The sequence below is a fragment of the Rattus norvegicus genome, chromosome 17, assembly GCF_021556685.1.
Source record: "Rattus norvegicus strain SHRSP/BbbUtx chromosome 17, alternate assembly SHRSP_T2T, whole genome shotgun sequence".
NCBI lineage: Eukaryota > Metazoa > Chordata > Mammalia > Rodentia > Muridae > Rattus > Rattus norvegicus.
Genome location: NC_141550.1, coordinates 72,995,098 through 73,012,282, shown reverse-complemented (window position 1 = coordinate 73,012,282; position 17,185 = coordinate 72,995,098). Strand labels below are relative to the sequence as shown.

Genomic DNA, 17,185 nt, shown 5'->3' with positions numbered 1-17,185 from the left:
CTTTGGGTACCAACCCACCCTGCCACATCCTTTCCCACTGAGGCCTGACAAGGATTCCAGTTAGGGGAAAAGGATCCATGGGCAGGCAACAGAGTCACAGACAGTCCCTGTATGAAGATCAAGTTGCACATGAGATACATATGTACAGGGGAAGCAGGAACTAGGTCCAACCCACATATGCTGTTTGGTTGTTGGTTCAGTCTCTGTGAGCCCACCAGGGTCCAGGAGAGTTGACTGTTGGTCTTCCTGTGGAGTTCCTATTCCAGATCCCTCAATTCGTCCCCCAACTCTTCCATAAGGCTCCCCAAGCTCCATCTAATGTCTGATTGTGGGTCTTTGCATCTGTTTTGATTAGCTGCTGGGTGGAGCCTATCAAAGGACAGTTATGCTAGGCTTGTGTCTGTAAGCATAACAGAGTATCATTAATGTGCCAGGGATTGGTTCTGGTCATGGGATGGATCTCACAATGGACCACTCATTGGTCGGCCATTCCCTCGGTCTCTGCTCCATTTTTGTACCTACACTTCTTGGAGGCAAGGCAAATTTTGGGTTGAAAGTGTTATGGGTAGGTTGGCATTTCATATCTCTCCACTGGGAGTTCTCCCTGGCTACAGAGAGTGGCCACTTCAGGCTCTATATCCCTCACTGCTAGGAGTTTCAGCTAAAGTCACCCTGGTAGACTTCCTGGAGCCTCCCATATCTGAGTTCTCTGGTACACTCCCACCCCCTTCCCTGCCAACTTCTGTTCATTCTCCTTGCTCTCCTAGTTTGTTCTCTCTCTCTCTCTCTCTCTCTCTCTCTCTCTCTCTCTCTCTCTCTCTCTCTCCTCTCTCTCTCTGGCTCTCCTTACATTTGATCACCCCTCCCCCCTCCCCTCTCCTACTGAGTTTCTTTCCTTTATCCACTTCCAATGACTATTTTGTTTCCCCTTCTGTGTAAGATTCAACCATCTTGCCTTGGGCCCACCTGTTATTTAGCTTCTTTGCGTCTGTGGATTGTAGCCTGGGTATCCTGTATTCTATGGCTAACACTCACTTATAAGTGAGTATGTGCCGTGCATGTTCTTTTGTGTTTGTGTTACTTCACTTAGGATGATATTTTCTAATTTCATCCACTTGCCTGCAAATTTCATCATCTCCTTGTTTTTAATATCCAAGTAGCATTCCATTGTGTAAATGAACCTCATTTTATCTATTCTTTGGCTGAGGGACTTCTGGGTTGTTCCCAGTTTATGGCTGCTACAAATAAAGCTATGAGCATAGTTGACCAAGTAAGTGTCCTTGTGGTATGGTGGAGTATTTTTTGGGCGTATGCCCAGCACTGGTCTTGAGATAAAATTATCCCCAAATTTCTGAGAAACCACTCAATTTATTTCCCGAGTAATTGTACAAGTTTGTACTCCCACCAGCAATGGGGGAGTGTTCCGTTTGCTCCACATCCTCGCCAGCATGTGCTGTTGCTTGTTTTGTTTTGTTTTTTTTTTTTTTAAATCTTAGTTATTCTGACTGGTGTGAGGTGGAATCTCAGGGTTGTTTTGATTTGTATTTCCCTGATGACTAAGGATGTTGAACATTTCTTTATGTGCTTCTCAGTCATTAGAGATTTCTCTGTTTAGCTCTGTATGCCATTTTTTAATTGGGTTATTTGGTTTGTTGGTTTTTAACTACTTGAGCTTTTGATGTCTTTTAGATATTAATTCTCTGTCACATGTAGGGTTGGGGAAGATCTTTTTTCATTCTGTAGGCTGCTGTTTTGTCCTATTGATGGCGTTCTTAGCCATGCAAAAGCTGTATAGTAATATATAATATGATATGTTAATATTATTAATGTTGTATTATTACAATAGTAACTACATTATTAATACCCCATAATAGAATATATTATTAATAATGGCATATTTTGTGTAATATATAATAAATAATAAATATTCAACATATGTAAATATAATATATATACAATGTATAATAAATATATGTAATATAATAAACATAGATTGTATTATATGTACTTTATATATAATTACATTATTAATTATTTATATATTCATACATGTATGTTTTATATATAAATATAAATTAATATATATAAAATTTTGCTTTATTTATACATGAAGGCTCCACTCTATTAGGTTCCCATATTACCCCTCAAGTGTTCCTTGATTTCACCTGCCTCTCCCAGATGAGGTAGACGACAGTAAGTAAACAAGGCCCTCTAAATCATCATGAGCAAAGCTCCTGTGACTCACAGAGGCTGAGGTAGCTTGCACAGGGCCTGCACAGGTCTGCACTATGTCCTCTGTGCTTACATTATGGTTTCCAGTCGAGCTTTTATGGGATTCCAGAGTGTGCAAACAAGTGGGTCTCTGATTCTTGTGCCCTCCCTTGGGCTACTTCTGTTGGTCAGTCTAGTTTTTGTTTTATATTTTATTTTGTTATATTAAAAATGAATGAATGAATGTAAGTCTAGCCACTAGGGTAAAGGCTAACTATGGAGTGGTCATTTATTTCTGTTGGGAGGGGAAAAATCGCTTTTCTCCGATGGGAACAACCCTGAGTACATCAGGTATTGCAGGACAGACATCGTGTTTAGGAGCAGTTGAGCAACAAACATTTAATAGACTCCACAGTTAAAGAAGAAAAATAGGAACAGAAAAAAAGGAAAGGAAAGGCAGAGGACAGGACAGTAAACATGGCAAGAGCTTCTGGCCAGGAGATGGAACAGGGACTGTGTGTTAGGCTGAGGGAAAACGATACATGGAAACCACAGGACGCAAAAGTGTCGGAAGAGGCTAAGTCAGAACGAACGGGATCTTGCAGCAGACCTCTATTCCAAGAGGAATAGGAAACAATAGATGGGTTTGGTGCCTGAGTTCAGGTGGAGCCTAACATACATGGCTACAAAGTGGTGCGAACAGATGGCAGGTCAAAAAGAGGGAGGGAAGGGTGAGCCAGCGTACAGATCCTAATCCACACAACTATTTGAAAGACACTCGAGGTGCTGGAAAAGTGTCTCTGTGGTAGATTGTTTGCATTGCATGTACAAGGCCTTACACCATCAAAGCTACGAAAAACAAACAAATAAAACATACACATGTCGAAACTGGTACAAAAACCCCTTCCCAATACTTGCAGTCACGAATGGTTACTTAGGCAACCGTAGAGGCCTGTAGTCATCAAGGACCACCAGCTCTGCCTGCATCTCTGGAAGCCGGTTACCATCAGGGACAATCAACGCTATCTATCATCCAGAGGCCAGCATAAGCACATAATCAAAAGCCAGGGCAAAATGATACCACCAGAGCCCTGCTATCCTACCACGGTAAGCCCTGGATATTGTAACACAACGGAACCACAAGGAAATGACCTTAAATCAAATCTTATGAAGGTGATAGAGACTTTTAAAGAGGAAATGACTAAATCCCTTAACAAAACATAGGAAAATACAGTCCAACAGGTGAAGGTCTTCGAAGAGGAAATGGTTGTAAATATAAAGAAATACAGAAAAATAAAATCAAAAGGGCGAAGCAAATGAATAAAACTGTTCAAGACCTGAAAATGGAAATAGAAGAAATAAAGAAAACACAAACTGAGGGAATCCTGGAGATGGAAAACCTAGGGAAAGAACAGAGCAACAGATACAAGCATCACCGACAGAATACAGGAGATGGAGGAGTCTCGGGCATAGACGTTATGGCAGAAGAGATTGATATGTTGGTCAAAGACAATGCTAAAGCTAAAATGTTCCTGACACAAAACATCCAGAAAAATTGGGACACTATGAAAAGGACCAAACCTAAGAATAATAGGAATAGAAGAAGAAAACTCCCAGTTCAAAGGCCTAGAAAATACCTTCAACAGAATGATAGAGCAGAATTCCCCAAACCTCAAGAAAGAGAGGCCTAAGATCATACAAGAAGCTCACAAAACACCGAATAGATCGGACCAGAGAAAACCCTGCCACCACACAGAGATCAAGAACACTACGTGAATGGTTATTATAAAATTTTGATAGTCTTAAAAATATTCTGATAATCATACAAAAGGTGATCCAGGTTTTAGTATCTTTTGCTTTAGCTGCCTTTAGGAATCTAGTTTTAGAATATTAAAATCCGGGGGAGGGGGAGCACATACATATGTGGGTGTATCGCATTTTGATTTTCATTTTGTTTCTGCTTTCAGTTTTTGAGTTGTAGTCTGGGTACACAGTCCAGGCTAAACTAAATAAGGCTTGAGATTTTTCTGGCTTAGGCTGGCTTGTTTTCTTTCTTTCTTTCTTCTTTTCTTTCTTTCTTTCTTTCTTTCTTTCTTTCTTTCTTTCTTTCTCTCTTTCGTTCTTTCGTTCTTTTGTTCTTTCTTTTTTTCTTTCAAGATTTAAAAAAAAAACTTAAAAAAAATAAGATTTATTTATTTACTGTATGTGAGTACACTGTAGCTGTCTTCAGACACACCAGAAGAGGGCTTCAGATCCCATTTCAGATGGTTGTGAGCCACCACGTGGTCGCCGGTATTTGAGCTCAGGACCTTTAGGAAGTGCAGTTAGTGCTCTTTTTTTTTTTTTTTTCTTTTGGTTCTTTTTTTCTGAGCTGGGGACCGAACCCAGGGCCTTGCGCTTCCTAGGCAAGCGACAGTCAGTGCTCTTAACCGCTGAGCCACCTCTCCAGCCCTGGTTTAGGGTTTCTAGCACTGTGATTACAGTTTCACAACAATGCACGTGGCTTCTGGTTTTGCTTATTTTATTTTTGCTTATTTTTTCTAGACGATTCGTTTTTATGTGTGCTTGCATGTGTGTGTGTGTGTGTGTGTGTGTGTGTGTGTGTGTGTGTGTGTGAGAGAGAGAGAGAGAGAGAGAGAGAGAGAGAGAGAGAGAGAGAGAGAGAGGTGGGTCGGGGAGGGAGGAAAGTTCTTCAAGTGCTTACAAAAGCCAGGAGTGTCAGGTTCCCCGGGAGCTAAAGTTGTAATTGGTCGTGACCTCCCTGGTTTGATGCTGGGTACAGAACTCAGGTCCACTGTTAGATCCATCTGCACTCTTAACTGCTGAACCATCTTTCTAGTTCGGTGTTTTCATATTTGATGAACATTCTCATATTAACTTATTTTACATATCTTACAATAGAGAAATGTTTAAACATATAGTGGATTCATGGAACCATTCATTCATTCATTCATTCATTCATTCATTCTTGCTACTTAGACTCGAAGGAAAAAAAAACTGTGGCTTCAATAATCGAGGAAAACCATATCAAATAACACGCTTCCTGCTCAAGTGTGATGCTTCTTTCACAAGAAACTGAAAACTCAGCCCGAGTTGGCTTAGTGAGGACGCTGAAGCTGGGTGCAGCAGCAAGGGCCTGCAATTCAAGCAGTTAGGAGCCGGAGGAAGGAAGATCACGAGTTCAAGCTCCCTCAGCTACAGACTGAGTCTAAGGTCAGCCTGGTGACGAGAGAAGGTCTTCAAAAAAACGAAGTGGCGAAAGGGAAACTGTTGGTTTCCTCACAGACTCTTTGTATTTTATTTCCTTTAGATGTTGCGATACGTCGTATCCTGGAAACAAACATAAGCTGTTGTAAAACAGCTTCACAAAAAAGGGGTCTTCTGGGGCTGCCTCTAAGGGCAGAGGGAACGTTTTTACATAAATGTGCTAGCATATTTTATTCTTAAGTGTCATGGACTCGTAGCACAATGGACCTGTTCTTCATCTGGACCGTCAGCTTCATCTGGAGCGCCAAGGCTGGAAACCCATGAAAGCAAGTTTGATAGACTAAACTCATGGCTCTTAGAAAAGCTGCCCAATAACGCTCATTCCGTGTGCTGTCCTTAAAATCATATAAAGTCCTAGAAAGTGAAAAACAGATTGAAGTGAAGCCCAGCAAAATCCTACTGCTGCTGCATGGTTCTGGTGGCAATCTAGAAAATTCGTGGTGGGTTTTTTTTTTTTCTAGAAAAGATTGAAAATACTTTTTAAATAACTTTCAAGACCCCTTAACTTTTGCAAAATTTAAAGCTACAAAAGGTACCAAGCATTGCACAGCGAATTTTTCACATACAGCCATCACCACACTTGAGCAGGCCTTCTGCCATTTTGACCCCGTATTTTAAAAACACATGGTTTTAAAAGAAGTTAATGTTACTAGAATACTATTAAAACACCTACACTTTTAGCAATGCTCGGTATCACTAAATATTTTGAGGGTTAAAACGTGATCATGTCGTTTTATTCCCTTGTTACGTGGGATTGAAACAGAGACCTCACACACAGTAGGCAAATCCTGTAACCTTGAGTTATATCCTGGATCCTTTAACGAATTACTTTGAGGTAGGATCTCTCTGAATGCCCCAGTTGACCTTGAAATGTAACCTTCCTGTCTCAGTGTCCCAAGTAGCTAAATGTTTTCCACTATGCCTAGCTGTGACTTTTTTTTTTTTTTAAATAACCGATTAGTTCAAAGTAGGGAGGAAGGACAGTCTCTCCATTGCAGCTGGGTGTTATGACTGTTAAAGATTTCTTTACACCAATAGGTTCTCTCTTGATTCTCCATGTCCTCTTCCCCTTTCTTACTCTCTTTTCTGCCCCAACTCTAACCCTGGGTCTTAGTTTCCACTCTTCCTCTCTTTCTCCTTTGACTTCATTATGAAAGATAAAAATCTCCCCAAATAGGGGAAATTAGTTGCCGATCACTGTGACAGTTTGGGATATTGCTTTTGAACATCTTATATGGACCAGAGCAAAGACCTTGATAACAGAAGATTAAAATCCACTGAGTCCATGGGCGTTAAAGAACGGATTTTTCTCATCCAGTGTAGTCTACCCGCTCACCTCATCTATTCTCCTGAGCCCTCTGCTCCTTCTGCAAGACACTAACTTCTTTCCTGCCTAGAGGGCAAACAATTTCAGGCTCAGCTTGCAGCCTTCTCCTCTAGGGCTATACTCAGCCAGTAGTCTATTAGGGCATTAGGCTTCATTCTATAGAAAGTGACAGAGACCACTCATCAGAAACAGGAGATTTTAGTCTGAAAATGCTTACAAAAGGACAGGGGGGAAAGTATTTCAGGGAAAAAAATGATCAATTTGAAACATACTGTACTTAAGTCAGTATAGAAGCAGGGCAGTCCTTAAGGCATTTTTCAAACCTGCATGACATTGTCGCTACATGTATTCTGATGACATTTCCTTTTGGAAATTTACAGGTAGAATGTCACCCGTATCTCAACCAGAGCAAACTCCTGGAGTTCTGCAAGTCCAAAGACATTGTTCTCGTTGCCTATAGTGCTCTGGGATCCCACAGAGACTCAAGCTGGTAATGAGACTCGTGGACTTTATTTCCTCCAGCCAATAATTTTATGTTGATAAAGATTAACTTTTGACCCCATGGCAAAGTTCAACCCAAAAGTGCAGCCAGTTCTCGTGAGCCTTGGCTGAACCTCAAATTCATTAGTGTTCTCCTACTCTGGCTTTCTCTGTGTCTACCTGTTTCCTCAATGTATAACTCCAAAAGGGATTTAAAGACACAGTGTACAGAGATTAGACGGCATATGTACTAACTAGCCTTTTTGACACGTGGGTAGAATGCAAAACCCACATTCATACCATTTCCAGAAACGTTGTTTCTACAACATCTAATTTTTAATTTAGGAGGGGCTTAGAACTATTTTCTCTCATAATATCAGAGATGATGTTTTATGGGAGCCAAAAAGAGAGAATTCTCAGGAGACAATATGACTGTCTTTTAAAGTGATATTGACATTGCCTGGTAGGCAGCATGTTATTCAAGACTTTACAAAGGATGAATGGGGCTGAGGTCATGAGGGTCTGATTATATGTACATTAATAAATTAAAATGAATGTATTAACAATCAATAATTAACAAGTTAAATCAATGTATTAATAATTAAAAGTAATTAATAATTAAAAAATCCATAGGCTTAGGAAGACAGTACTGCTTGCTTATCAGCGAATTCTGATACCTATTTGTAGGTAAAGAGATTTTTATTTGTATATGCACGCATTGCTGGACTTCTTATCAACTTCACAAAAGCCTAGACTTACATGGTAAGAAGGATAAAGAATCACAATTAATAAAAAAAAAAGTCTCCATAAAATTGGCCTATTAGCAAGACTGTGTGGTATTTTTATTACTAATCAATGTGGAAGGACCCAGCCTGCTGTGATCCTGAGTTGTGTAAGAAAGCAGACTGAGAAAGCCATTGGCAACATTCTTCCATGGCCTCTGCTTCAGTTCCTGCTGTGCCTTTCTTGGATGAGGGACCATGATGTGGAAGTGTAAGATAAGTTCTCTCCTTCCCAAGTTGCTTTTAGTCTTGGTGCTTTATCACAGCCATAGAAACCATGACCTAGATGGGGCGCAAGAAAAAAGGTGTTTTGATGGCCATTGAAGACATGGTCTTTTATCCTTTGCTTTTAATAGAGTGTAATGATTAATGTGGAAGCTTGATTTTCTAAAGTAAAACAAAATGAAACAGAGGTTAATTAATAGTAATAGTAATAGTAGTAGTAGTAGTAGTAGTAGTAGTAGTAGTAGTAGTAGTAATAGTAGTAGTAAATTTGTATATGTCTTTTGAAGTTCTTATTTCTTTTGGGGTCAGTTTTGTTTTTTATCACCTTTAGACAATTAGTTTCTTTACTATTTCTTTTGCTCTAGAGAAGTTTTGCCTGTTCTACAGAAATCCTGTGCTATTGTGTGAGGGGCATGGTGTGAAATAGGGCATGCTATGTAGAGCACACTGGCTGCAAGCTCATGGATGGGAACCATTGATAGAATGCTGGAATTATAGACGTGTGCCGCCCACCATCCCTATCTAGAATTCACATATCTATGCTTTTGCAGCCACTGTGACCACAACTACCTGGGATTCATTAAATTTTATAGCAATCTCCATGACTTACTGCTTGTTAATTTTGTTTCCCATACTTTCAGCTATTAATTAATGGTGGTTGGAAGTTACCAAAGGAAAAATTCTAGAGATAAGCACTTTTTTAACTTTAAATTTCATATTATGCTGAGAGTCCTTATCAGATATATTCCATGCTTGCTAATCACTTGTCACATGTCTGCTTTATTCGGACAACAGTTTTAGCAAGGTAGGGCTTGCACTCACTTGACCGTTATTTTACGTATGAAGGCCCAGGACAAAGGAAAGCACCTGCTTCCTGTGAGAATGGGAAAGTTCTCAGCTCAGTGAAAGAGAGGATGTATGCAGGAGGTTGCTAAGACCCATGCTCAGAATGAATCTTCAATCCCTGAAGTTGCCAAGAAGGAAAAGAAAGTTCACACTAGGGGTTGGGGATTTAGCTCAGTGGTAGAGCACTTGCCTAGCAAGCGCAAGGCCCTGGGTTCGATCCCCAGCTCCGGAAAAAAAGAAAAAAAAAAAAAAAAAGAAAGTTCATGCTAGCCTTGTTATGCCACCAAATGTAAGGTGCACTTACTGAATTTGGAAAAGGTAGCACATCATATATGTATGTTTAATGCCTGTTAGGGATCAGAGCCGTTCCAGATCCCCCCAAACATAATGGGGAGTGCCTGTATTTCTGAAATATTCCATTGCATAGACACATGTCCTACAAAGTGTTTACTTCTCACTTATCGATGGACAACTTAGTTGTTTACAGTTGCTACAATTAAAAAAAAAACAGATCCCTATGAATAGTCACAAGATTCTGCTTTAAATATGCTGAATTTTATTTATGCTTGTCACTGGTCTCTGGGAATATGGGTAAGGGGGACGGGCCATCTATTCCAGATTTTTCATCTTTCTCTGAGTATGTGTGTGTGTTCTTTTTCTTTTCTTTCTTCTTCAGGGTCAGCAGTGATAGCCCATACCTCCTGGAGGATCCTGTCTTAATGACCATTGCCAAGAAACACAACCAAACTCCAGGCCAGGTTGCCCTGCGCTACCAACTGCAGAGGGGGGTGGTGGTTCTGGCCAAGAGCTTCAATGAGAAGAGAATCAAAGAGAACTTCCAGGTAAAAGCCCAAGATCATCTCTCCAGAATGAGACATGGAGGTATTTTCCTTCAAATGGGAGCACCTGCCATTCATTCATCCCGGTGCCTGGCTTCTGAGTGCCACAGACACATGGCTTCTGTGTGCTTGCGAAGGCAACAGAGAAAGTACCGGGTGAAAGGTTGGGTTTTGCTTCCTCTGCACTAGGCTTCACCTTTTACAAGTTCTTTAACACGGTACATCTCCACTCCATTACCTCATTTGGTTTTGGGAGTCTTTTTAGATGGTAGAGAGCTAACCTGGAATACCTCCTTTTCTCTTCTTCATATTCTTTGCTTTACAAATTACCATTTGTATTAAAGACAACAAGTTGGATTCAGACTAAATCCAAGTAGGATTGCTGGTTGGTTAAACCACTGGAATATTCCAATACACTTTTGTTTCCTGTTTTGTTTTTGTTTTTTAACTCCATTGTACTGGGCATGGCTCTGTGTGAGGTTTTCATTAGCTTACAGCTATTTAGTTATATGTTACTGTGCTTTCCGGAGTGTGGAATGTTACATGTGGCCACTTTCACTGTTAACATTGGTGTGTCTCTTGGGAGGAAAGTCTAGATAAATCTACAGACTGACCACATAAAGAAATCAATGATTAAAGTTATGCTTAAATCCTTTCTTATGTCTGCACTAGCTAGAACTTTCCTACCAATAAGTGGTTTTTAAATTTATTTTGTTTTTAATCTTATAAGATTAAAAAATACCATTTAATTTAGTTTCTCTGTGTGTGTATGCTTGAAGGTACACTCCTCAGCACACAATGGGTGGTCAGAGGGTAAGTCATGAAATTGTTACTCCCCTTTTACCATGAGGATCTCAGGGGTGCAGGGAGGTGGCAGTGAACACTGTTACCTGCTGCTGGTTTCAATGAGAAATATTCACCATAGATTCAAGTATTTGAATTATTTTAAAATGAGAGCCAAAAATTTCATCATGAGTACAATATTTATAAAAGGTAAATGTCTTAGTTAGGGTTTTATTGCTGTGAACAGACACCATGACCAATGCAAGTCTTATATAGAACAACATTTAATTGGGACTGACTTACAGAGGTTCAGTCTATTATTATCAAGGCGGGAACATGGCAGCATCCAGGCAGGCATGGTGCAAGAGGAGCTGAGAGTTCTACATCTTCATCTGAAGGCTGCTAGCAAATACTGACTTCCAGGGAGCTAGGAGGAGGGTCTTAAAGCCCACATGCACAGTGACACACCTACTCCAACAAGGCCACACCCTCTAATAGTGCCACTCCCTGGGCTGAGCATAGACAAACCATCACAGTAAGAATTTGGAACATTTTATTAAAAATGTTGTGGCTGATGATTAAATTTATTCTCATGAATGAATTTAATACATGAGTATGCATTTTATTGTTAAATCAGAAAAATAATTTTATTTTAAAATTCAACATGTTAATAGATATCTTTATGGCAGCCTTGTTACTTAAAGAACACATTTTTAAGATAGACTCCTGGTAAATAGATGGATGGACAGTGTCTTGGTTTCTCTTTCTGTTGCTGTGATAAAGTGCCTGGACAAAGCAGTTCCAGGAAGAAAGGGGTTAGTCTGAATCATAGTTCAAGGGTATAGTCAACTGTGGTAGGGGAATCTTAGTGGCAGGAGCCCAAGGGAACTGACCATATTGTATTTACAGTTAAAAAGTAGACATGAGGGGTTGGGGATTTAGCTCAGTGGTAGAGCGCTTGCTAGCAAACGCAAGGCCCTGGGTTTGGTCCCCAGCTCTGAAAAAAAAGAAAAAGAAAAATAAAGTAGACAGGGTTGAATGCATGCTCAGCTCTTCTTGTTCTGCTTTATGCATCCAAGATGCCCTGTCTAGGGAATGATCCTACCCACAATTAAGATGAGTCTTCTCATATCAATTGATATAATCCTATATGGGCATATCCTAAGATCAATCTCACAGATGGGTCTAGATTTTGCCAAGTTGACAATGAACATTAACGACCATAGATACTTTTATTAGACAAATGAATAGATAGCTATATATTTAATTTTCACACACACACACACACACACACACACACACACACACACACACACACACACATACATACATTTTATATATGATGCCAGTTGGACTACATGAGATTCTCTCCCAAATTACTGGAATCACCTATTATACATAGTATGTAGGTGGACAGATGCAGATGTAGAGACTCTGCAGGATTTTTTGGTTTTGTTTTTGATGTGAATGCATGTTGTGTATGTTCTTTAGTGGGTACTCTTCTCTACTCTCTATTTTATTATCTTGAGGCAGGCTTTCTCACTGATCTGGGTGTAGGCTGACAGCCAGTAAGCCTGAGTAGTTCATGCTGTGTCCTTCACCCTGTAATACTGGGGATATAGACACAGTCATGACTTATTTTTGTATTGGTGCTGAAGATTTGAACTCAGGTTCCCCCCATGCTTGTGAACCAAGTGATCTCACCCACTAAGCTATGACTATATCTTAAGATCTTGAAATTTTTTAACCAAAGATCTCTGCTTTTCTATTAAAACACTTTATTGAGGTCTTGCTCTTAACCCTAACCCTAACCCTAACCCTAACCCTAACCCAATTTCTTCCTCCCTCTCTCTCCAAGTGCTCATGGCCTGCCTCCCCCTTCTCTCTCTTTCTGCCTTTCCCTGTCTCTATTATACTCTCAACTCCCCCTCTCCATGCCCTGAATAAACTTTATTCTGTAAAAAAATACACTTTACTGGGAACTCCATGTTATCAAATACAAAGAAAGATGGATTGGAGTAAGAGAGTTGTGCTCAAATGGGAGAAAATGATTAATACAGGACCCATTAACTCAGTGATAGTCAGAACGGTTCTTTGGATAAGGAAGAATAGACATAGATAATGTTTGAGAACTATGAGGTAATCTAGTAGTATGATTGAACAAGTTATCAAGGGACAATTTTCTTCAACTCAGTCAAGATTTGGAGAGGAGTTACGCTATGCCCTAAGATTGCATTCTATTTAAAGCTAGATCAAACTCCAGGGTGGTGAAGAAAAAATTTTGGTGAATCTCAATCTAGTATTTAATCTAGATATGAAAATATATCTGGGAGTCCTTTTTTCCCTGCCTTAGTTATGAGGATTTGCAATTGATGACTTTTTCTTTTGTGAGGTGGATCAGGGTAGGAATATTCAACCAAATGTTCTCAGACCCAGACCATCTGGAAGCCAATGTGACAGAAAAGTTTCTCTTAAAGCCACCTTTCGTTGTATCTCTTTATATCCCCAACTAGAATGTAACTTTGGTTATTTGTTTATTTCTTTGTTGAGGTTTGGTCTTTTGCTGTATATTGTAATGTTAAGTGTGGGGCCCCAAAGACCTAGTTGCCATGATACAAGAGAGTCTGCAGTAGAGCCAAGTGAGTTATGTGATTTTGTCCCCAAGTTATTTCTGATTGGTGAATAAAGATGCTGACAGCTAATAGTTTGGCAGAAGAGACATAGGTGGGGTTTAAGGTTCCCGAACTCGGGTGGTTGGAGGAGGACCATGAGGGAGAGAAGAAGGTGAATGGAGGAGAAGCCACCATGTGTTAGGTGACTTCATGAAAATGTGGCCCTGAGGGCTGGCCAATTGGAGTTAAGAACAGTCCAGATGAAACATAGTAAGTAATTACTTGGGATTATAGATAGGGTAATAGATTTTAATACCATAGAGGGTAGATATCTGCCAAGCTCTAGTGCTAATCAAGGCTTATTGTTAATAATAAAAGTTACGTGTCTTTTATTGGGGGACCAAATGATCAAAGGCAGGGTAGAAACCCTGTATTGGGATTAAAAATTTCTACAACATTTACTTATTTATTTATTTATTTATTTATTTATTTATTTATGACTTGGTCTTTCTTTCTAGGTGTTTGACTTTGAATTGACCCCAGAGGACATGAAAACAATTGACAGCCTCAACAGAAATTTTCGATATTCTCAAATGGCATTGTAAGTGACTCCTCTAGACCATTTTATAGCTTGTTTGCATTTTGTAACGTGTAGGTGAGCCTTGAAGATGTTCTGTATGATCCAGGGAGTGGTCAGTGTAGCTAAATGTTTGCTTTTGAATGGGTGAGTTTATTACATATACAGCAAGTCAAAGTAAAAGAATAGTGATAAACAGCAAACACTATTGAACCCTGCCCTCTAAATATCCAGAAGTTGACTGAGAGAATGCTTTAAAAGCAACCAGCCTGAGTTCTCAATAGAAAAAGTCCTGATTAGAGCACAGGGTCCACTCAGATGAGGTGTCTAGGCAAAAAGGATAAATAGCAGCAGAAAGGTAACATTATTAAACCGGGGAAAGCAAAAACCACCTGGGGAAGTCAAGGTCATCAACCAGAGTTCCTTAATAGAGAGACCAGAGCAGTAGTCAAACCCCTTGGATGAGAATTCCCAGTAGAACAAATGGTCAAAGACAGAGATTGCATTATCAAAATGGGTGCTTACAACATCTAGCACAAACCAACTGGGGAATAACAAGATCCACCAGTGACTGGTGGTGAAGAATTGAAGTCAAATTCAAGACATAAAAGAACCAGGAGACTCCAGGCTTTGCTGCTTAACAGCATCATCACTAGCATTCTTTGAAATGTTTTTCTGGCCAGTTCAGAGTTCAAAGCAAGGAGAGAGAAACAATGAAAACCATTCAGAGTATTTCTCATGACTAGATGAGCTCAGGAGACAGAAGGTCTCTTGGCTGGATGGGGGCTGTCTGCCTAGCGTCCTTGAGCACTCTAAGCAGCACAGCTGAGGATGGGAGAGGACATATCTTGCCCTTGGCATTCCTTGGCAGGTGCAGGCATTCTTCTCATGGGAGTAAACAAAGTTCTATGGGAACTGGAGTTCCCATAGCAGGACGGTATGTGAAAGTCTATTATATGCAGGTCACAGGGGAAGCTGAAGTAGTTCCCATGGCTGAGCTGGCTTCTCTTTCCCACTATAGGCACGTTTATATTCTGGAAACCTCTATCTGTTCTCAAAGGCATGATGTTTTCACTCGTGGGTTCTTTCATTGCTTTCTCCTTTCCCTGTAAGAGTTTGGCAGGGGGTGGTGGTGGTACTGGTGGTGATGGTGGTGGTGGTGGTAGTGTAATGACCCTAGATGAGGGGCCTTGGAGGAAAGGTTGAGACAAAATACTTTAGGTCTTAAATAAGGGAATGGAAAACTCTGCTTCAAGAGCCAGCTTCCCAGTAAGCTCAAACAATGTAGGATAACTTTTCAATATAATGTCATTACAGAAGACAGGCCTGGTTTTCAGAATAGGTGTGGGACAAATGCCTCACTATAGACCTCTATAGACCTCAGAAGAGAGAGATTGCTTCTGAAGTTCATAACGTGTAGTCAGACTCAGGACAAACCAAAAATTGGTCATGTTGGGGTTGTCGCTCCATTGATACAATGCTTCTCAAGCATTCACAAAGCTCTCGCTCTGATCTCCAGCACTGTAGAAAACCAGGCACAGTAGCCTATGCCATTAATGATTTCCAGCACCCGGGAGGTGGAAACGGGGGTGGGGCTGCGGCAGTACTTTGATGTCATCCTCTTTTATTCAGTAAGTTTAAGGTAAACACAGAAAGCATGCCTAAAGATCAAAGTTGCATCATTGTGGACTGGCTTTAAATCATCCCCTCATGACCTGTGGCCAAAGAAAATGTCTTCAGGGCTAACCTGTCTATCAGACACAGAGAGCAGACTAACTTGGGCTCAAGATATATTAAGAGGCCCAGGAAACTGTTTTCTCATTAATGTGAATTAAAATCAAAAGAAAGAATTCAACAAGGAACACAGTAATATATCAAGCCTATTCTGACTTTGTCTATACCAAAGCCGTGTAACATGAACTTCAACTAAACTTTGTGGAAGATGGGCTCTCAAAGATAAGTGTAAACCTTAGGGAAAGAATCTCTTTCAGCCCCCTCTTCTCTCTGTCCAATGAAGGGCATTTGCCCTGTGGCAGTCCTTTTCCAAGAACACCCTGTATTCCCAAACGTTCCTCAGCCTTTTTCTCCTGTCACAAGCCCATTTCTTTAGCAAATATTCTTACTAATTTGAAATATAGGAGACCACAAAATGGGGCTAACAGGATTGTTGGTGCCCGTACTACCACGATACTGAGAACTGGGCATAGGCCTGCAACTTTTTAAGAAAAACACATAGTTTCGTCATTCCTGTTAGGAGAATGTCCAAGCTTTTACTGAGTTCACAGAATATGTACCCCAAGTGCACCAGGTGGAGAATTTCAGGAAGCACAGTAGAAAAACAGGCTTAAGTCCTCAGGAACAAAAATGGGAACAAAAACCAGGAACAGACTTAACAGTGTTATGGACCCAGGTATACCACCCAGGTGTACCGCCCAGGCCAAACAGCAAGGTCAGGATGTTCCTTTGTTAGGAACAAAAGGCTTCCACAGGCATCAACAAGGCTCAGCAGGGGTCAAACACTGATGGGGCCCAGGAGGGTGGGACAAAGGTGGCTCGGTGGGTAGAGTAACTTGTCTTGCAAACTCAACAACTTTGAGTTCAATTCCTGGAAGGTGGAAGGAGAGAACTGACTCTTCAGAGCTGTCCTTTGACTTCCATATGCGTGTCTTGGCACAGATATGTTAACAACAACAACAACAAGGATGACAACAACAACAACAACAACAACAACAACAACACAATTTTAAAAAGAAAGAAATCAGTTGATCCACAACTTCAGTCACTGATGTATCCCATTTCATATGGCCAGATAGTGTCCACTGAAGTTTTGCTGGGTCCTCAAATTTTGGACACCCATTATTTTGTCTATCAGAACAAACACATATTTCTTTTTCTCTTTCAGTGCTCTGGATCACCCTGATTATCCATTTTTGGAAGAATATTGAACATGAGCTGCTAAACATTATGGAGACTTTCCTCCTTCCAGTTAGTGTGTAGCTGTGTTTGGTGGGGTGGCAAAGAAGCAGTATCCTTGTTGCCTTGTGCTTGTCTAATGTCACAAAACTATGAATCACAAGAGGGACATTTGTTTTTCCTGATGATTAAAAATGACAGAAAAATTACAGAGAATTTACAAAATAAAAGGAAATATTTGATGTAGTGTCCTTGATTTTTATATGTTTCATGTGTATTTTTTATTTACAAAAATTAAAATAAATTTCAACAATTGGACTGTT

At 40.2% G+C, this 17,185-nt stretch overlaps 1 protein-coding gene across 3 annotated transcripts in view; it reads left to right on the top strand.

Annotated features, from left to right (window-relative positions):
* The window catches only part of Akr1c8 (aldo-keto reductase family 1 member C8), a 26,482-nt gene extending 9,297 nt beyond the window's left edge, over positions 1–17,185 (top strand). The window contains exons 6-11 of one of the 3 annotated variants that reach the window (XR_015640908.1): positions 5,191–5,424; positions 5,522–5,918; positions 7,186–7,295; positions 9,815–9,980; positions 13,891–13,973; positions 16,852–17,185. Coding sequence is in view for 1 of the 3 variants with exons in the window: in NM_001109900.1 (NP_001103370.1) it covers positions 7,186–7,295; positions 9,815–9,980; positions 13,891–13,973; positions 16,852–16,894 (402 nt within the window). In the remaining 2 variants the exon portion in view is untranslated. 3 annotated transcript variants of the gene reach the window in all.